Below are 22699 nucleotides of genomic sequence, written 5' to 3'. Positions count from 1 at the left end.
AGTCTCCGGATAAAGATAAAAGGGGGAAAAATAGGGATGACATAATGGTAGGGGTTTATTATAGACCACCAAATCAGGAACAGGAGGTGGATGAGGCATTTCTAGAACAACAGAAAAATCCAAAACACAAGACATGGTAATAATGGGAGACTTCAAATACCCAGATATCTGTTAGAGAAGTAATATGGCAAAATACAAAACTTACAATAAGTTCTTGGAATGTATTGGGGACAACTCTTTTTCTTTCAGAAAGTGGAGGATGTACCGGTGGACAGCCATTTTAGACATGATTCTGACCAACAGGGAGGAATGGGTCCCCAGGGAAGAAATTCTAAAGAATAAAGGAGTTCAGGAGAGCTGGCAGCTTCTCAAGGAGACAATACTAAAGGCACAATTGCAACCTATCTTGATGTAAAGGAAAGATAGGAAGAATATGGATGACCTGAAAATCAAAAAAGAAACCTATAAAAAGTGGAAATATGGATGAATTGCTGAAGAGAAGTACAAAAGAATAACACAAGCGTGTAGGAACAAAAACCAGAAAGGTTAAGGCCCAAAATCAGTTACTCCTAGCAAGGGACATAAAAGGCAATAAGAAGAATTGAATACATTAGGAGGAAGAGAAAGACATAGGGAAGTGTAAGTCATCTACTCTACTGAGTAATAGGCACGGAAGGAGAGCTAATAACTGATGACATCAAGAAGGCTGAGGTGTTTATTTAATGACTATTTTACTTCAGTCTTCACTAAAAGGATTAACAGTGATCAGATAGATACTGAACAAAAGTACTATTAACAACAGGGGGGGAGGAATGCAAGCCAAAATAGGGAAAGGACAGGTTACAGAATATTTAGATAAGTTAGATGTATTCAAATCAGCAGGGCCTGATGAAATTCATCCTAGGGTACTTAAGGTACTAGCTGAAGCAATCTTGGAACTGTTAGCAACTATATTCAAGAGCTCATGGAGGACAGGTGATGTCCCAGAGGACTGGAGAAGGGCAAACACAGTACTATCTTTACAAAGGTGAACAAAGAGGACCCAGGGAATTCTAGAACAGGGAATTCTAACTTCAATACCTGGAAAAATACTAGAACAAATTATTAAACAATCAATTTGTAAACACCTAGAGGATAACAGAGTTCTAAGGAATAGCCAGCATGGATTTGTCAAGACCTTTTGCAGTCCCTTCCAGCCCTACATTTCTGTGATTCTATAATAACCTCCTACTTCCCCTCTGCCCCAAGCATAAGAATTTAATAAATGATTACATCACCCAATATCAAATATGGTCTATCTAGGCTACTGCCTCATTAAGTACATTTAAGAAATAAACCTTTACACAAAAACCTACAAGTTTCTGAATATCATATTCTTGCTGAAGTTTAGTGCTTTCATAAGTGTTATTACTGAGTAATAAGCTTGATTTACACTACTGTAAAACACACTGGATCAGATTGAGGACTAATGGATCAAAAAATGAGGCTGACTGACATATGCAGAAAAATATAGGCACAAATGTGACTATATTGATGTATGCACTTCAAGTAGCCACATGCACAGCTGGTATGTGTAAATCCCCGGATTTGCAACCACAATTTTTCGCACTCCATTTTTTAAATTATATTTATGCAAGAGACTTCAACATCATTGTTAAGGAGGCCAAATGCTAACATGCTTGAGCTGCTTCTGGCTTAGAAACATGGCTTAATGCCCCATAAAATGAAATGTCAAACTTGGATATATCAAATATGAAAAGAACTCAGACCAACACAGTGACAGATCAGCTCTTTGCCTTCAACACCATGCAAAAGGCCCCACGTAGTACAGATTAATTAAAATAGTTAGGTATAATTCAAATTGTGTCTCAGAAGCAAGACTGATCTAAATTAATTAATTGATTGAAACACCGAGTAGGTTAAGCAGCTTGAGCTCTCGAGATTCCACACACAAAACGAGGGTCTTAGCAATATCTGCTGCAGCACTCCAAAAAAAATTCACCTACTCTCTCCCCCACCCAGAAAAACATTGTATTTCAAATCTGCACAACATGGCAAGAAATCATCATCTGAAATTCACTAAATAAAAATGCAGAACTTCTAACAGTGGTCTGGTCCACACTGAAGTCAGTTGGAGTCTTTCCGTTTTCTTTAATAAGATCTGGACCAGGCCCACACTGAACTTTTATCCAAGGAATTTTAGGAAAAGAGAATCACCTTTCACACTTGTGGCTTTGGGGGTCCGGTGGGAAGTCCACAGAGAGGCTTCTCCCCAGCCTATCCTTGTCGCTGCAGTAATACGAACCAAGTAGACACTATCAGGCTTCAGGCCTCCCAGGAGATACTCATTTGTGGTCCCTGGAAGCTCCAGAACTTGGATAGTGCTTTCTGCATTGAGGCGAAAAGATACACGATACGAGACCACTTGGCCTCGCCTGTATTTGGCTGGGATAGGCAGCCAGGAGATGAGAATATCTGTGGGACTTCGACTTGTCAAACTGATTTCAGGAGCTCTCAAAGGAACTAAAAATAAAGGAAATAAAGTTTTGAAAACTTGATGTACGTAAAAAAAACCATAACATATAAAACACAAACCCCTTAAGCAACTGTCTTATTACTGTGCCATTCAATAAAATTTCCCTAGAATATTATTAGGCTGCCAGCCAAAGAAAGTCTGGTGAATCCAATTTATTTATTTTTTAAATAACGTGAAATTGGTTATATTTCTACCTTCTGTATACAATAGTGACCACAATAAACCTGATCCTAGAAGATGCTCAGTACTTTGTCTCCTACTAATTTCAGTAGGAGTTGATTGTAACAGCATCTTGCAGAATTGGGTCCAAAGTGAGCACATTTTTGTTGCAGCAATAAGGCACATGTTAACTAGATAACAGCAAAGGAAATAGGTAGAGAGTTTTTTCTCAACATTTGAGATCTTTGCAATAAGCACATTCCACTCAAAGAATAAAAGTCCCTCTTTTTTTTAATATATCCTTTTAGGTAGGAATGGATTTCCATTCAAAGCTAAAGAAAATGCAATGAATATACAGTTTAGGTTACATATCTGATCATTTCAGATGTTTGTGAACAATACAGATTCTGTGTGAGCAAACAATGAATCTCTCGCTGCTAACAAAATGAGAGAGACACATGTCCCAGTGAGGGGTTCTTTACTGGCAGAGAGGTTCTATCAGACATTTCAGACACCTGGCTGTTACCTGATGGGTAAAGATCCAAAAACTGTTTGTGGCTGGGTGACGCCCTAATTGCCACCAGGTGAACCTACAGAGAGCTAGGGAAAAGGCACTTTGTTTTGAGGGTAAGACGACAGTAGATATTCCTGCTATTTTGAACTGCCTCTGGAGATAACCAGAGGAGAGCAACAATAATGATTAAAAGGTTTAGATATAAAATGGTAAAAGGTAAAATGGTAAAATGGTAAAAGAAAACCTGACCTATGAGGAAAGGTTTAAAAAACTGGGCATGTTTAGTCTTGAGAAAAGAAGACTGAAGGGGGACCTGATAAGAGTCTTCAAATATGTTAAGAGTTGTGATAAAGAGAATGGGGATCAATTGTTCTCCATGTCCCTTGAAGGTAGGACAACAAGTAATGAGCTTAATCTGCAGCAAGAGAGATTTAGGTTAGATATTAGCAACATTTTCTTATTATAAGGGAAATTAGGCTTCTAAGGGAGGCAGTGGAATCTCGATCACTGGAGGTTTTTAAGAACATCTATCAGGCAGTGTTCCCTCTAATTTTTCCCCCCCAGGTGCAGAATGAATTTTGTTATGTGCACCAATATGGAGGTGATATGTGACACATCACCTTCATATCGATGCACATAACAAAGCTCATGTGGTGGGGATAGGGTGGAGGGGTGCAGAGCGTGGGAGAGGGCTCAGGGCTGGGGCAGAGGGTTGGGGTGCAGGGGTGTGAGGACTCCGGCTGGGGGTGTGGGCTTGAGGTGCAGCCAGCGATGAGAGATTTGGGGTGTAGGAGGGTGCTCCGGGGATACAGTGGGCAAAGAGGACTCCCCTCAGCTCTCTTTCCCCGCAGCAGCACCTGGGCTGGGGGGGAGAGGCACCTCTTCCCGCCGCGACAGCTCCAGGGCTGGGGCCACAGGATAGACACCCCTCCCTCGGCCCCTGCAGGTTCGGACCAGGGCTGGGTTCAGGGAGGGTGCGCCCCGCGATAGGTTCGGGCCAGGCTGCCCCAGGCCTCCCGGGTTCGGGGTTGGGCTGGGCTGCCCCAGGCCTCCAGGGTTGGGCCGGGCTGCCCCTGGCCGCGGTTGGGTCCAGGTTGCACCGCCCCGGCTCCGGCAGGTCCAGGCTGTGGCATAGTTGAGGCCGGGGGGCCGCCATGGCCGGTTGGGGGCCGGGCTAGGTTGGGGCCAGGGGAGAGGCACCTCTCCCCCAGCAGGTCCCCGGGCGGGTTCCCTGAGCGCCTGCATAGTGCTGAATAGTGTGCCACACAGCTCACAGGGAACTTAGCTATCCGGGATGGTCTAGGTTTACTTGGTTCTGCCCCAACGTAGGAGGCTGCACTTGATGATCCCTCTAGGTCCCTTCCAGCCCTACATTTCTAAGATTCTATGATTGTATATATGGTTTTGTTAGGCCCAAGCAGAGAAACGTTTCCATTTAGCTAGGTAACATTTTCTGATGGAGTCTTTTCTGCTGTTAAGAATGATTTGCACAGCTTCAGGACAAGAATGTTCCAGACTCAATGTCCAAACAAACACCAAGTCATGAGATGAAGATCACTGGGCTTTGGTTGCCTGACCCTGTCATTTTGCTGGGTCAAGATATTTGGAAAGTTCCAAACACTGATAAGTGGATGGAATGACACTTGTAGGAGGCTTGGAAACCAGAATTACCTGGGCCATCTGGGGGCCACAAGGATGACTTGTGGCCTGTCTAGACAAATCTTCTGTAGACCCTGAGATAGTAGCAGGATGAGAGGGAAAGCATAACCAAAATGATCTAAGGAAGGAGGAGGGCACTGCCCATGGAGCATTAACCTTCAGCTCCCCTGTAGCAGTATATGTTGAACTTCCTGTTTGCCTGAGATGCAAACAGGTTCCAAATGAGGGTTCTCCACTGAGTAAAGATACTATTTACTAATGAATCATGTAACTCCCACTCGTGATCAGTGGCAAAATGCCTGTTGAGGCTGTCTGCTGGTTAATTCTGGGTTCCCGAGAGGTATACTGCCAATAGGGTGACATGTGGTTCTGTATGCAGCAGTTTCATAAGCTGATTGCTTCTATTCAGAGGGGGATGGAGCGCGCCCTCCCTGCTTGTTTATTTAGAAAACAGTGGTTATGTTTTCTGACATTATCAGGATGTGCTGGGAATGTATGAATGGTAGGAATGCTTTGCAAGCCTCTTGTACTGCTCTCAATTCCAGAAGATTTAAGTGCATTCTGGCTTCTCGAGGCATCCATGTGCCTCGTGCTGTGTGATGGCCCATGTTGGCTCCCCAGCATCTGTAATTATCATCTTATTAGGTGCGGAGGACAGAAAGGGAACTTCCATACAACATGTCCAGGGTCCTTCCACCATGCCAGAGAGGCCCTCACCTCAAAGGGAATTGTCACTATGGTATTCATGCTGTGCTCGCTCGATGTATATAGTGTTCAGAGCCAAGCTTGCCAGCAACAGAGGTGGAGTCTGACAAATGGCATCACATAAGTACATGATGCCATATGGCACAGAACAGTAAGGAATACTGAGAGGTGAATAGCCACATGAAAGTATGCAACTTTCATACTGAGAGCCGTGAACAATGTGCCTTTTTATAGGGATGGTATTATTAATGCCAATGTAACCATGTGGAATTTCAGTTTGTGAATAAAAACGTCGAATTGACACAGGTCGAGAATAGGTCTCAAGCCTCCTTTCCTCTTGGGGCTAGGAAATATTTTGAATAGAATTCTTTTCTCCTGATGTCAAGGAAGTATGTGCTGTATTATTCCTCACTGAAGAAGAGATTGTACATGTTGAAGGAAGATCCCCTCATGAGAGTGATCCCTGAAAAGGGATGGGGAAACGCGTTTTGGAGGAGGTGCATAGAGAAACTTGATAATCTGGAATGGATGACGTCCAGCACGCCTCTGTTGTCACCCAATTGTGGGAAAATTTTGCGAGGTATCCCCTGAAATGGATCTCAGAATCATGTGGAGATGGGATCACTATTGGTTCACAGCTCCATAGCATCATGTCAAAAAGTATATCTTGATTGGAGGGTGAGGATGGGTAGCTGTGGCTGAAATGGTAGGTGCAGGGTATCTTGACCTCAGCATTTTCTGTTATTTGTGAGGTGGCTCATAGGAATGCTGGTGATAGAAGGGTTGTGGTAAAGACCTTGGTTTGTAGGGCTGTTTATTATATTTTCTCTTTGGGTCAGGTGTATATATATCCAGGAAGTAGAGGGTTGCCCTAGAGTCTTTCAAGGAGTGCAAACACTCATCCATCTTCTCACTGAAAAGACTTGTCTCATCATAAGGCGAGTCCTCAAGAGTATTTTGAACTTCCCCAGGAAACCCCAAAGAGCGTAGCCATGATTTCCAACACTGCAAAATGCTGGTTGTCCTGGATCTTGATGCCATTTCAGCCACACCAACTGCAGCTCATAAAGCGGTTCTGGCCACTAGCCTGCTCTCATCAATAAGGGCTTGAAACTGAGCCCTGTCTTCCTGATACTTTGAGGTTCTAAACTGGAGGCTGGCAGATGTAAACACCATTCTCCCCATAAGCACTTGGCTTCCTTATCTGAGAGGATGGCGCTTGGGTGTTGTGTTGCCTGGATCTTTCTGTGTCTGCCTGAACCACCAAGGAGTTCAGGGCAAGGTGGGTAAACCAGAACTCTACTCCCTTAGCTGGGACAAAGTACTGCTTCTCTGCCCTTGTGATAAATGAAGGGAGGGGCAGCTCCCTTTTATGGACTCCCAGCCAGACAGTTAGCTATATAATCCCTCTTAGTAGCTGTTCTCTACTTGCTTTACCTGTAAAGGGTTAAAAAGTCCATAGGTAAAAGGGAGGAAGTGGGTACCTGACCAAAAGAGCCAATGGGAAGGCTAGAACTTTTTAAAATTGGGGAAAAAACTTCCCCTTTGTCTGTCTGTGCTGTACTCCCGGAGAGTAGAGACAGGACTGGAACGATGCTGGAAAAAGCTGTGGCCAGGTATGAAAGATCACCAGATCATACCTGGAAACTACTCATTTGAAACCCCAGATATGTAAGTAGATCAGGAAATGTCTAGGAAGACATGATTAGGTTTATCTCTTTTATTTCTTCATGGCTTCTGGCCTCCTCTGTGCTAACCCCAGATGCTTTTGTTTTGCTTGTAAACTTTAAGTTGGCCTCAGGAGAGCTATCTTGATGCTTAATCCTTGTAATTGTTTTTTTTTTTTAAATCGAGCAAAAAGCCTAAGTTCCAAATGTATTTTCTTTCTTTTTGTTTTTAAACAATTTTACCTTTTTTTAAGAACAGGATTGGATTTTTGTGTCCTAAGAGGTTTGTGCATGTTGTTTAATTAGCTGGTGACAACACCTCATTTCCTTTGTTTTCTTTCTCAGCTCTTCACCAGGGGGGAGGGGGATGTGTGAAAGGGCTTGAGGGTACCCCACAGGAAGGAATTCCCAAGTGTGCCTTCCTGGGTTCTCAAAGCTTTTTTTTTTTGCACTTGGATGGTGGCAGCATCTACCCATCCAAGGTCAGAGAGAAGCTGTAACCTTGGGAGTTTAATACAAGCCTGGAGTAGCCAGTATTAATTTTTAGAATCCTTGTGGGCCCCCACCTTCTGCACTCGAAGTGCCAGAATGAGGAATCAGCCTTGACAGCCCTCTTGAGGGTAGGGACATAGGTAGCCAGTTTGTGTCATACAGCCCTTGCCAGTTCTAGTATGGCTTCGTTTACTGGGAATGCAACCCGTCTAGAGCCTGTAGGTTGCAGGATATCTAGGAGCTTATGTTGACGGTCCTGCACCTCCCCTAAGGAGTTTTAAAGCTCTTCTACCACCCTCTGTAAGAGCTCCTGGAACTGCCTATGATCAGCAGGAGGAGACAGAGAGGCTGGAGTGACCATTTCATCAGGTGACGAGGATGATACCCATCAGAACCAGGGGTACCAGCTTGTTTTCCCCTTCTTCCATGAGTTCAGACTGTCCCCTTAGAGGAAAGGGGTGGTAAGACTTCCTGTTGGAGTGGACAGATTCCAGGTAATGTGTGTAATGGTTCCAAAGGTCCCAAGCAAGCCAGTAGGAGGGGCCAACAGCAGGTTGTGATGGTTCCCAAGGCATTGAATCCAGCCACACATCTCCTGTCTGTATTGGGCAAGGCAAGTTCCAGGAGATTTTCGATCCCCTGCCTGGGTGGGAGAGAAGCTGGTTAGAGAACTCTCCTAGAGATGCAATGGTCAGATCTGGGTCCACTGGCTGCACGGCTGGATCTGTTGGGAAGAAACTGTGACTAATGGATGGGACAAAGGATAGATTTCTTTCAAAATCCTGGATTCCTGCAGGTGTGTGTGTCTCCCTGGTTAGGATTTGTCCCAATAACGAGGGAGACGTTGGGTCCGGGAGGACAAAGATATTCTCTGGAAAGGTATAAGTCACAAGCACCTTCAGAGGTTGCATCTTTTCACTCCATACCATCACAGTAGGTGTAGATAGTGATTCCTTAAGGGGCCATGGTGCTGAATGAGTCTCCGCCCTTGTGAGTTTTGACAGTACCAGCAGTTCCCACTCCTTCAGGACCAGCGTTTATTTTTAGGTGACACCGCAGTCGGTGTTGAAGATGATGCAGAGGCTGGTGCTGAAGGAGTCTTGCTCCTATGAGTCTTTTGAACATGCTCATGCGGTTAGAAGGGCCTAAATTCTAATGACTTGGGCATGAAGGCTCACCCGACTTGTACAGGGTCAGAGAGGGATTTCTTCTCTTAGAGGACTCTGGTTTTGTTTGTGAGCGTGCTCCTTACTCTCATTAGGGGCCCAGCCAAAGGTTCCTTCCCCTCCTGCACTCTGGAGTCAGACATAGTACCAGTGGTGCCCTCCTTGCTGACTCTGGCCACTGTTCAGGGTGGTCTGCCCAGCCTGGGTCTGACTAGGGCCTCATTGAGGGCTCCATAAAGTACTTTGAAAGCCCAAGCTGCCTTGCCTGTCATGTTCTGCTGGGAAAAAAGAGTGGCAGATACCGCATTTAGTTGAGATATCTGCTTCTCTGGGGCAGCACTGGTGGTCACCGCTGACCAAAAAGCAGGGGCAGGAGATGAAGGTTGTTTAAGCCCAGTATCCTCAGCATAATCTAAGTCCCCTCCTGGTCTCCCAGTGCACTTCCCCATTGTGGATTCTAACACTAAATAACTAAGAATAATTTATAACTTTGAATATATTTACAGAAAAAAGTGAAAAGACATGAGGATTCCAACTCAGGTCATGCAACAGAATGGAGGAACTGGAGAGGCAGTTGGTCTGCCCCACCCCACCCCTTATACCCTCAGTGCAAAGCAGGAGGAGAGCAGGGGCACAAGTGCAGACCAACAGACACTATCTGCAAGCATTCTCCAAACTCGAACGCATGTGAACTCACAGTGGAATACAAAGAGGGACCAGCACTTGAAGAAGGATGTTCTTTCAGCATAAAATACATATACCCTTTGTAATAGAGCATGTTTTTTATCCTCATTCATTTCAGTGGCCAGTTCAATTTTGTATGTACCCAAAACTTTCAGTGATGTCAGTGGCACAGGATTGCGCATCTGTTTTAAATAGATAAATAATTATGCATATTTTGCTCTACAACATTTATTTGACTTACCATCTTCAAGGGTGTGCTGAGTCACGTGATCCGACATCTGACTGGCTCCCATGGGCATGTAGGCCACAATATAAAACGTGTAATTGCTGGCTGGTTCCAAGTCATCAATAATGTAATGAGTTGTGTCATTTCCAATAACCACTTGATACTCTTCATTATTTAAACCTGGAATAAAACAAGAAGTTAACAGAAACAAAAATTGCTGTCAGTCTCTTAACGCAAGATGATCCATTGCTGCCAGGATGGTGGTCATGCAAGTTAAAGGTTGTTTAAAAATAAAAATCCTACAATGTAGTTCTTTTGTGAATGGAAGTAACTGTGTCTTGCTATAAATTACAGTGGTTCAGGATTTTTTCTGAATAAAAGATGCTGAATTGCATTAATCTATCCCAAAATCTTTTCACGAATTAGTCACAACAAACTGTGTCCAATGTACAGTAACACAACAGACGAGCTCTAATAACCTTATCATTTGAAGCTAATCTTTAATTCTACTTATTTAGAACCAGTGTGTTTTTTCAAAACCTATTTACAGAGCCTTCATATATTAGACTGAAGAATGTGAGGCTCCATTCTGTTTAAAAAAACAAAACAAACAGAAAGAAGTCATTCTGCAAAGGATCTCATTTTAGCCCTGGGAATTCTATTAAATTTGATTGACATGCGTTTTTCTCTAATTCAGAAAGAAGACAACGGGATTGGTACAGAATGAACTTCAAAAATGTTTTGCTCCTTAATGAGCTGTAAAAAAATTCTCAGCAATTCATATTAAAATATGCATAGCAATGTATAGAGCAGGCCTTGTCTTTGTCGGGCTTTATTCCTATACAGAGAAGCTGCAAAGTAGAAAAAGTTTGGCAAAAGCTGCTGTGCTTAACAAACAATTCACACCAAATGCATGTCAACTTAATCAAAACTCTCTAAGAGCCAGCCCCTCCTCTTCACAATTGAATTTATAAACAAAACGAAAGGCAAATTCCACCATTAAGTTTTCCCACATTTCTGAATTAACTTGATAGCATTTTAATTAGACAAGATTATGACCATCTCATAACAGACTAGTTAATGGCTTGTTAATTAGGAATTGCATGTCACGATTTCTGACCTGCTAAACAAGATCCTTGAGCTCAAATTAAAAGGACTTGTTCTTTCATTGAATGGATTGCTAGGCCTCATGTGGAGGTCCTAATGAAACAGCCATAATAGAGAACAAGGCTTGCCTTCCACCACAATCAGTATCCCCTTTGTACCTTTTCTAAATCACTAACAAGGAATTAACACACTCCAACATGTATTCTCATCAGACTCGTATTCTTCTTGCTACCATGACCCCTGATTTGAATGTAAAATATTCTGCTTTTAAAAATACAAAAAACACACCTGTTAGTTTCTTCAACCAACTTTGGGGGCAAGAGGAGATTGAGGCAGTTTTGAGAGTGCATTTTATAAATGTTAGACTTGTTGTGGAATTAAACAAAGAATGCAGGGATCTTTTGTTTTTAACCACCTACAATGTTGTGAACGTGAAGAGAGAAATCTTTGGAACTGCATATGATTAAGTGCATTATAAAATATTACTTTCTGTTTAAACTAGAGTTTATGAGATCCTGATTATCTGTCTAATTTAGGAGAGCTCCATCTGAAAAAATTGTTTCATTTGGATATTTTAGCACAGGATGACTTGCTTACTTTTACACTAACCATTAATGTGAAATTCCATCCTTCTGCTAATTAAGAAAAGCTTAAAAACCCACACCTATATAAACACAGAAAAAAACATTAAGATAAAAAGATAGTATGCATTATATTGCATGTAAGTATGAAATATTTTCCTGTGGGATTTTTATGCCAGTACGCACAACATACAATTTGAGCAAACATAGCAAAAGAAAACAGGAGAAGGAGATTAAAGTGGTTTCACATGATTACTAATTATTTTATTTTAGTAAAGCCCAGAGGCTCCAATGAGCTCAGAGCTGCAAAGAATTTATACACTAGTGCCCCGATCCTGCAATAATTTACGCACATGAGCAACTTCAAGAACATGACTGATCCCATTAAAATCAAGCCCGTCTGTGAGCTTTGCAGTATCAGGGCCAAGTTAAGATTCCATAAGTAAGCATAACAAACAGGGAGAATGGAGAAAGGTAGGATGCGGATAACAGTGATAGTCTACTATAGGCATGTGTTCCTCTTTCCAATGAACAGCAGAAAGAATTTAAGTTTTTGAGATATAAACAAGTGAGCTCTCAGCAGTCCAGTCCATGCTGGTCACTTCCCTAGCTATATGATAGGCTGAATGACTTATCAAGCCATCTGTTTTTCCTTATTAACAGCTAGCTTACATCTCTCTCTGTGCAGTATGGGCACACACATATACAGCTGCTTCCGTAACAATACAAACTGCCTGATATGACACACACTCATGAAAGCAGAGCTTTTCAGGGCAATTTTTCAGGCTTTGATTAATATCTGTGATGTGGAGTAACCTGTTCTCAAATGGTTTCACACACTTTCATTTGGGAGAACAATTGTATCTGAAGCAAGTACAACCCCAGACGCTTCTGAACCCTTATGCTTTTTCTACTCTAAAAAAACCTGAATGTGTTTTTCTGCACAGGTGCAGGTCCACAGGTGCTACCCACCTGGAGCAGGGCTGTGACAAGATGGTAAAAAAAGCACACATTCTACTTACATTTCGGTTTCCATAGCTGAAGTTACCCAGTGAAAATACACCGGTAAGTGTTAGGGGTTATCTATATGAAAGCTAAACAACAGCCTTCCATACAGTCAGGCTATTACATGAAGGTCTGGAGGGATGAGCAAGCCCTTTGGACAGTTGAACTAACAGGCCCAGCAGAGCTCAGGGCTCACTTGGCTTTCCCAAGGCCACCCAGCTGTGTACCATCACAGCAGGTGAGCTTCAAACTCTGGAACATGTTTGACCTTTGGATAAGTAAGAGTTTCAGTTAACCAGGGGCTGGATAACGGATACACATCTCTTCAAAGAGCTACTCAGCTGGTGCACTTCCTGTACAAATATTCAGTAAGATATTACTTCCCAGTTCCCCATGAAGTTACCCAGGCCCTCACATACTGCAGTAATGGAGGCCATATAAGTACCCAGATAGATTATATAGCATGACTTTAACATTCATATTTAATTTGAATGGGAGTTGTGTGGCTAATTCCTCAGCAATTTTGAAAATTTAGGGGAACTTCCTGAACTTCATCAATTCTCTGTCCTCTTATCTTTTAAGGCTCTTTCCTCCCTTCAAACAAAATCATCTCCTGTCCTGAGAACATCCCATTTACAAAAGCAAAGACAGCTATTCCTGCATCAGTATTAGAGTAATTATGCTGTCCTTCCTGTCTTCTGCCTACCAGATGGCAAGGCGATATTCCACATGGAGAGCCAAGCATCTGCAATCCTGCCCTTGAATAAACTAGTTGCTGAACAGAAGCAGAAAAAGCAATCATTCCACTTAGAAAACTGAGTCACAGCTAGGAGATAGGTGCATAGATTAAACTAGGCTGCAGTATAACTAATTTTCAAGTCACTTGTCAGACACTATCATAGAGAATAAAAACAGGTGAAAATGTCTAGTTACATCCTTCTTCCCTATTTAACTATGCTTTTTTATAAAGGAAGGATGTAACATTCTAGAGGCTACAGCAGAGCCTCTAAATAATTAGTTATTTCAGCAAATTTTAAAATCTCTGATACTGGCTAGCAGGATTGCTGAACTTGACACAGTTTCAGCATGGACGTTACAAAGATCACTGGGGCTGTCTGGGTCTGGGATGATTTAGCTGGTGTTGGTCCTGCTTTGAGCAAGGGTTTGGACTAGATGACCTCCTGAGGTCTCTTCCAACCCTAATCTTCTATGATTCTGACATACCTTCACTTTAGTCAAGGAGGGGATGAAAGGAGAGGAAAACCCACTCCTGCGGGTAAAATTCTATCAAAGGGAAGGGAGTAGAGCAAATTGGTCACTAACTGTCCCCCTCTCAGTCTAGCCCCTATAGAAGCCCCTTTGCACAAACTCCATGAGTTTGGGGATCTGCAGTAGAGAGAGGAATCTGGGGAAAAGCTACTCCCTGTGAAACCACTGGGCCAGCATTATCTTAGGGCTTGTCTGTATGACCACTTAGCTTGTGGCAAGGTGGGATGTAAATGTACCTTGCACTAGCCTTACAAGCAGTACGTATTCTGTAATGTGCTTTGATCTACTCCCAACTGATCAAGTGCACCAGGGAACTTTTACCATGCAGCAGCATGGTCCACACAGACACTTAGGCTATGTCTATACTACTGCCCAGGTCAGCAAAACTTATGTCACTCAGGGGTGTGAATATTCTACCCCCCTGAGCAACATAAATTACACTGATGTAAGCGCTAGTGGGCACAGCGCTATGTCGGCAGGAGTACTTCTTCCACCGACACAGCTTACGCTGGTTGCGGGGGTGGGTCTTTTATGCTGACAAGAGAGCTCTCCCCCATTGGCAAGAGCATCTTCACCACATGTCCTGCCTCAGCGCAGCTGTACTGTTACAGCTCCACTGCTGCAGTGCTGACGTGCCATTAGCGTGCAGCAAGCTAGCAGGAGGCAGATTCACACCCCAGTGTTCATATAGACATGCCCTTACATGAACCCTACTTCTGTGGTGTATGCTCCCTAGCCTAGCATACATGTGGGAGGGAAAATTGACAGACTCTCCTGTTTCCATGGGAGATGAAAAGCCAGAGAGTAACATGGAGGCACTGGGCTGCTGTACCAATGCTCCTGCCTGCAATGAAGGCCATATTCTTCATCCTGAAGGTGGAGAGGTAAGCCATGTACCCAGCCCCATGAATGAAACGATCTGGCAGAAGCTTTGAAGGGTCAAGCATGTAGAGTTTACCATCTTAACCTGGCTGTTCTGTGGGAGCGTGTGATTTATCCCCAAAATTAGCTTATGAGATCTTTGTTATTGGCAGACTCTTCCTATGATGAACTACTGCAGAAAACCCTGGATGCATGAGACTGTAACAAATATTACACAATCCACTTCAGACTGACACTGCTTACCTTCTGCTTTCATGTAGTGCACTGAATATGCAATCACTTTGTCTGAATTATAGAGCGGCCTCTCCCAAGCTAGCAGAATTGCTGAACTTGACATTGTTTCAGCATGGACGTTACAAGGAGCACTGGGTCTGTCTTCTGACATAACTACAGTCAATCTGGCCCGGGATAGGATAGACCCCTGGCTATTTTCAGCCATGCACTGATAAATGGCATCATCTTCAGGAATGATCTGGTTAATCACCAATTTACTGAATTTAAAAAGAAAAAGAAAAAAATCATGTCTAACAATAACTTAGCTCAATGTAATGCAAGCCACAACTTGGCTTTTGCCCCTGCTCCAGGAATCTACTCTAAATATCTCATACTCCATTTTGTGTTCATTTTTTCTTAACATAAATTTATATTTAGTCATAAAAATTAGCCTCTTCTGGTGCTCTTCAAAAACTTTCATGCAGGCACCCAGACTTGCAATGCTAGTGCCCTACAAAGTCAGGGAAATTAAAAAGAAAGAAAGAAAAAAATGTTCACAAGCTCACTTTATTAAAAAAATTACTAAAATTGCTCTTTAGTAACTTTGTACTTTCTCTTTTGTAATTGATAGTATTTTTTACCTTTGTTTTTATTTTTATTTTTTAAATAAGAGTTTCTCACTCTAAGTTAATGAAATAGGAGTTCAAACTATGGGCCAGATTCTGATCTCTGCTACACCAATATAAATCTGGATTAACTCCACTAAGTCAATGAAATCACTCCACTTTTACACAGGTATAGCAGAGATCAGAATCTGGACCTATATCCACAGAAGGTTTTAGCTGTGGTATTTATGTATAAGCTAATTTGTGTTTATTTGTGTTCCAAGAAGTAGTTGCCTAGTGTCATAAAAAGACAGATTCAATGTTTAATTTTACTTCCAAATACTTTAATGAACCTGGGAAAGCTGTAATTCACTGACCTGAAAAGTCTGTTCTCTCCTGTTTAGCAACAATTTATAACTACTGTATATTTCATGACATAAATTATAATGTAATGGTAATCTTACCTGTTGTACATTTTAATTCTACCATTGGAGTGTATCCTTCTTCCATTTTTCAACCATGACATTTTGGGTGCTGGAATTCCTTCTGCCTGACATGCAAAACGGGCAGTACCAGCTCTGGGCCTTGTTAAACTTTCCGGCCATTCCACAAATGAAGGTGGTGCTACAGGTAAATAATACGCAAAAATAAAAAATACAAAAGGTCTAAGGTGTGAATAAAACCAAGAGAATAAGAAGCACTACTCAGGCGAAGTGAAGTACATGTGGACATCTCCATGTGAAAAGCACGTGTGTTTCACATACACATATAGCATGTCTTTTGTTTTTTTAAAGTTGTATGTGTGAAGTGAACATATGAAAGTAAAGACTTTCATATTAGTTCATGTATGAGTGCATATCATATTAAGTCCAATGTATAAAATGCTGATCATGAAGCATTCACATGAGTTACATGTATTTATACACATTGCCATATTTTTTTTCCTGTTAGAAAATTAATCTTTCAATAGCAAACGTGTAAAAACTCCATTACATCTGACTGTTTTTAAGAGCAAGCAAGCTGCCATACAATTCTTAAGTTACCAGTATATGGCACTAACGCATCTAGTAACTCCATTTCACTGTGTGACCTCACTGCAATCCATATAGCTATATGGGTATAACAGAGGGTAGAATTTGGCCTAAAGTATCAAGTACAGAACAAAATTTCACATAGTAGCAGGCCGTTCTGGCACACTGTGGAATTCAAAGCAAGCTCACCTAATACAGTGAGAGTTGCCATTGCAACTGTGAAGTTCCGTGTGCCTGGAATAGTTGCTCGACAGACATAAACTCCAGCATGCTGCACCTTCACATCAGAGATCATGAGGTTCCCATTTCCGAGGACACGGGTATTGAAGACATCAATGGACTTGTGGTCTATTTGAGAGGAAAAGTTATTTTACAATGTTGCTCCCCAGTGAGTATTTAATCTAATCTACATGCTATATGGTCAAAAGCCTGGGGCAATATCCAATGCTGAAAAGATACAGAGGGAATTCATAGATGAGTTTATATAGGTTTCCATTTGTTATTTGGTTTGCCTGTGCATGTACTTTACTATTAGCTGGCCTACATGTATAATCCATTCTAGTATATATTTGAAGTTCTGCCTGTTTGCTGAATTCACTGCCAGTATCCCATGCAATCTACTGGGCACATTTTTACATCCTGTCCTTTGGCATTTTTTACTTCCTGCCTTGGGCTGGGACCGAATTCATCCCAGGTAACGTCCACATGCTTTTCACAGAGAGACAGAATTCAACTACTTGTAGGTTATATTGGGAGTGATCACCACATATTTTCTATAAACCTCCCAGCAGACACGATGGAGAAATCCTATTAAATTAACCATCATTTTTCCTTTTTCCTTATTTGTTTTTCTATATGTCTCCAGGCTCATTCAAACACATCTCTATTTATCTAACCTACCCTTAGAAGATGTGAAATACAGAAGCACCACTTTTGTTAATTTGTAAACCAGGTCTTCTATCAGCACAGCCCTATATTTCCCTTTTATTGGTAAAGAACATTAGGCATGTGTGCAGAGGGAAGAAATAAAACGTATTCTTGTAGAAGAGTGAGACTTACTTGTCAATATTAGTTACAGCAAAATTCCCTCCCCCCCTTCTTCCCAGTCATTCTACTTAGGGGCAGATTAAGGCTCAATGTGACTTGAACCCCAAACCGCATTTGTATATTCCTCGGAGGAAGGTGAGGGGCAGAATTTGCAGGACCGTTTGTTTTGTGGTACATAACCACTCAAATCTGTCTGACTCCACCACTGAGTCTACTCTAGTCACAAAGTCCCCAAAGGTCATCCCATGCTCCACCTTGTCAATATCATACCAGGGGCAGTGCAGAATTGACAGCAGGAGGTATGTAAATCCTAAGTGCCAAAAAACACCTGAAGGCTTATTTACAACATTGTGGAAAGATTGTGCAGAATGCTTTTCACTTATTTCACTCATCCCAACCTTTTTCACTAATCCACGGCATACACAAAACCCAAATAATAACCTAATTGTTGACATTTTAATGCCTACCTAAACGGCTCCATGAGATGATCGGCTTTGGATTCCCTGTAGCAACACACTCCAAGATGACAGTCTGATGAAGAGATGCTGTAATGTTCTGAGGACCAGCTATAATGGCTGGCTTCTGGAATGGCTTCAAGTCTAAGGCTTTAAAAAACAAAGATGATGCACAGGATTAAATTCAAATCCAAAGGATCATATGAAAATCCAATCAATCAAGAAATAAACCATGATAACCATATGTTAAAAATGAGGCAGCTTAAAGGTCATGTCTAAAGTTAAAATTACAACAGAAACACATTGTTTAATTGTGATGTTGCTAATAATGTATATTAAGGAAAGGACAAGAGGACGGTGAGGGGAAGAATTTGTGGGGAAAAGGAGCTGTTACTTCCACAGCTAATGGGTCATTTTCAAAATACATGCATCAAGAACAATTAGAGCACTATACTGCAGGCACGTTTGTATTTTGTAGATTCTATTAAGTACAAGGCTATCAAATATGGGGAAGATGTTAAATGAAGGGATTATATATGTGTACCTGGAATAACACTTAGTGCTGCCTCAACACTTTTCCGTCTATTGGCTACAGTTGTAGCAACACATCGATAATTCCCAGAATCCCTCTTTTCAACACTATAGATCTGCAAAACTCCTGTTGGTAAAGCAGTTATCCTGTCAGGAAAACAAAAATACAGTATAGTTATGAATATTCTATTTATTGTAGAAAAGAACACAGACCACAATTTACTGACTTATCTGAGAGCAATCACCACATCAGTCTGAAATGGCTGGCAGGAACCTCACAAAAACTTCTAAACACATGACTCACCTCTCTGTATTCCTTACCTTCAATGATCTATCAGGGAAATCTGCTCCATGCCCCATCCCCCACTGATGAAAGCATAGGAATTTACCTGTAAACATTGTTCGGCACCCTTAGGGCTTGTCTACACTACCGCGTGGGGTTGATCTAAGATATGCAACTTCAGCTACGTGAATAGCGTAGCTGAAGTAGACATACTTAGATCTACTTACCACGGTGTCTTCACTGCAGTAAGTCTACAGCTGACGCTCTCCCGTCAACTCTGCTTTGCGCTCCTCATTCTGGTGGAGTACTGGAGTTGACGGGAGAGCGCTCAGTGGTCAATTTATCGCGTCTATATTAGACGCAATAAATCGACCCCCGCTGGATCGATCACTGCCTGTCGATCTGGCAGGTAGTGTAGACAAGCCCTTAGTGTAGACAAACCCCTCATTATTCAGCCTATTACTCTCAGATTGGTGGGTCTGAGGATTCATAGTCAAATATTTTCAAAAACGTTAACTAGTTGTCAGTGGTGATTTCCAGTTCAAGTGAATATCTGATCTCTAGAGAAACACACTCCATGCTGCCTGTAATTGCATCTACTATGCTTCCAACTCTTCTCCTTTTTCTCCCTCTGTTGCAACCAGGGAAGAGTGAACACAGACAGTCAACAGGAGTTATCTGGTGAAGTAGAAAGTTTGCCGGGGGGAGGAGGGGGAAGAATGCAGCAAAGAAAGGGGTAGGGGGACAAAGAAAAATCTATTGGGAGCATGCTGTGAGTTAAGTGATGATCAGGTCAAAGGAAAAGCACTACTGAGAAGGAATTCAATAGTATTAAGTGTTCCAGCCCAATTTACCCAGATACCATAATTCTTTATCATACCTGTCGGGAAAAGTATGCCCAACACTAGCTTTCTCACAGCAAATCTCATACATACCACTTGCGAAAAATTCCTCCAATTCAAATTGCTCCAGCAGCCAAACCCGCCCACCCGCACAGCACCCCATGACTACACATCGCCCTTTTACTTTAGTCATGGCTCCAGGCCAGAGATGGCTCAATTTTTTCATTCTATAGCGAGTAGTGCAAGGCAGCAATTTCCTGATGATTCCACTTCTCACAATCTCCTAATAATTTGTTTGATTAATTAACAGTCCAGTGAGTATCTTGAAACTTAAAAAAAAAATCCTTAAAAATAAACATAGATGGGCTTTCTATTCCTTTGTTGATATCTTTTGAGTGAGAAAATGATTAAATAAGGCTTCAGTTCTGTGATATTTATTCATGTGAGTAACTTTATGGAAATAAGTAGTCTCATTGACATCAGTGGGACTACTCTTTTATATAAAAGTTACTCACATGATTAAGTGGTGCCAGGATTTATTTATTTATTCTGAAAGTCTGGACTGCAGTCCCAGTTTCTGTGTCAGACATATAATGTTATTCTGGTTGTTAATGATTCTGAGATGTTCACATCTGGGGTATAGTGCAGTTAGTGCTTTGTTATCAATAACGGCATTGAAAGGGTAAGATTCTCCATTCAGACTGTGGTTTTAAGAATGACAGACTCAAAATGAGCACACAGAGTAAATATCATTCCAAAATGTAAAAAATCTACATACCTGTCCAAGGCTAGAGGTAAGGTTGTTCGATTCACTTCCCATGTGATTACGGCAGGAGGGTTTGCTGTTATTTTACAAGCAAACCGAGCCACTCCACCTTCTTGGACCTCAATTGAAAGTGGTTGGACTTCAAATGCAGAAATGGCTAAAAACAAAGAATGAAGAATTAAAATGCTGAAGAAAAATAAATTAGAAACAAATAAACCATACTAGAATCCAGTGAAGTTAAACATCAGATTACATAAGAAATGTACTTGCAGATTAATTTGCATAAAAATTGCCCAGAATGGTCCACTTCCCTACATTTAAAAAAGCAAGCATCTTTTAGGCTTTGTCTACACTAAACTTGTATTGTTTTAACTGAAGGTGTGCTTTTAGACAAACTTAGTTAAACCAGTGCAAGTTTGCCTCTGGACCCACATAATATGATCTAAGAGTGGCTTATTTTGGTTTAGCGTAGCTGTTAAAAAATAAAAAAAATAAAGTATTAAACTAAATCAAAATAAACCACTCTTAAACTAAATTAAGTATATCTATAAACAAAATGGGCTCTGCTTTAACTAAAAGAAAAAAAGACCTCTCGTTAAATTGGTACAACTGTATGTTTACAAATGAACTCCAATCTGGAGCCTGATCCGACTATCCTAACTCTGGGTAAATTCCCATTCATTACAATTGGAGCTTTGCACAAACAAACTGTGCCCCTGCCAGTTAAGTTTTGGTCCTGACTTTATAACAGCAGTAATTACTATCCTTCCTCAGTTCCAGAAAAGACACCTGTAGAATTGTACAAATTTGGTTAGGATATTATTCTCAAGCCTCCCCAGGAAAGGGGGTGTAAGGCCTTGGGGGAATATTTTGGCAGAATAGGAACTCCAAGTGCTCCTTTCCCTGATTGTTTGTTAAATCACTTGGTGGTGGCAGCGTACCCTCCAAGGGCAAAGAATTTGTGCCTTAGGGAAGTTTTAACCTAAGCTGGTAGAAATAAGCTTAGGGGGTCTTTCATGCGGGTCCCCACATCTGTACCCTAGAGTTCAGAGTGGGGAGGGAACCCTGACAGGTGGGAATTGCGTGATGAAACAAGAGACCAGTATAATCCTACAGTCTCTTTGCTGATAGAACTCCCATTGACTTCAAAAGATGTTTGGTCTGCATAGGAACTGCAGGATTATGCCCACAATTTCCTGGTGTTTGTTTGCCATGTTATTTAAGAGGATTGTCAGGCAATCGATACTTAGGTTTTGTTAGAAGTTGTACAATCCACTTGCTCCTAGTTTTAAAGGGAACTATGTTCATAACATTTTAAAATGCCAGTGACAATAATGTATTTCCATGCAACACATACATTGCAGCTGGTGCAAGAGAACTTAAAAGTAGCATGCACCAGGGACACAAGTGAAACTGAAAAAAAGGAAGAGCAGTGACATGCAAAAAATAAAATTGCATTAATGATGGATTGCTAACAGATTTACCAACTATTTTTATTTAAATAATCCAAGGTATGTCAGTTACAAAGACAAACATTTTAAGTAGATTTTTTTTCCTTTGAGTGCCTTTTAAAACAAGGCTATCTCCGTGTGAATGAGGTCTTAGGGATTCTAGATATCATGATTATGCAAAAAGTTGCACAATATTTTCACAAATAGCTTCCTATTTATTAATGTTACAAGGTTGGTTTTAAATATATATATATTTTTTTACTTCCAATCAATCCCAGTTCATAAGCTGTTCTTCAACATAGCTCAATACCCACTCCTTCTACATCTTGCTTTTTTATGCAAATCTCTGATTTCTTCCTAATTCTTGACTTGTTTGTGCCAGTAAAATCAGTTTTTACAAGTCTATTGCGGTCTCGTGAAACCTGACCCTTTTGTAACATGCCTGTTTTCATTGAAAGTGCTGATACTAACTCCGTATCCAAGAACAAGTCATTATAAAGCAGTGCAGTTAAGAGGCCTGAGCTCTATAAAATTGATAAGAAACAAAGTCTCAAGACATGTGCATTATTTCTGAAAACAACCCTGCAAAATGCAATAAATGTAAATCCCTTTTTATTTGAGGTTTCCTCCTCTTCTGTAGTCTAATTATTTTGTTCCCAGATTTACAGCCAAGAGAAAACTAACATTACTCCAGGAAGTTGGTGCTGTCACCATTAACTTGTAAAATACAGTATCAAGCATACATAGCAATAATGAACTAGTTACTAACTGTACTCAGTTTTACAAATTCCAATAGTTCATTTGCTGGGAACCTGTGCTTGTA

At 41.3% G+C, this 22699-nt stretch overlaps 1 protein-coding gene across 1 annotated transcript in view; it reads right to left on the bottom strand.

The window, feature by feature from the left end:
* PRTG (protogenin) overlaps positions 1–22699 on the bottom strand; it is a 115077-nt gene that overhangs the window by 45905 nt on the left and 46473 nt on the right. The window contains exons 3-10 of the mRNA XM_048867380.2: positions 20438–20582; positions 18548–18681; positions 18016–18153; positions 16691–16849; positions 15935–16094; positions 14896–15143; positions 9824–9988; positions 2218–2523 (exon numbers count right to left, since the gene is read on the bottom strand). Of these exons, the coding sequence (XP_048723337.2) occupies positions 2218–2523; positions 9824–9988; positions 14896–15143; positions 15935–16094; positions 16691–16849; positions 18016–18153; positions 18548–18681; positions 20438–20582 (1455 nt within the window). The remainder of the gene's footprint in view (positions 1–2217; positions 2524–9823; positions 9989–14895; positions 15144–15934; positions 16095–16690; positions 16850–18015; positions 18154–18547; positions 18682–20437; positions 20583–22699) is intronic.

Source organism: Caretta caretta, chromosome 10, assembly GCF_965140235.1.
Source record: "Caretta caretta isolate rCarCar2 chromosome 10, rCarCar1.hap1, whole genome shotgun sequence".
Classification (NCBI taxonomy): Eukaryota; Metazoa; Chordata; order Testudines; family Cheloniidae; genus Caretta; species Caretta caretta.
The sequence above is the reverse complement of the archived record's forward strand: the minus strand, read 5'-3'. Positions and strand labels throughout refer to the sequence as shown.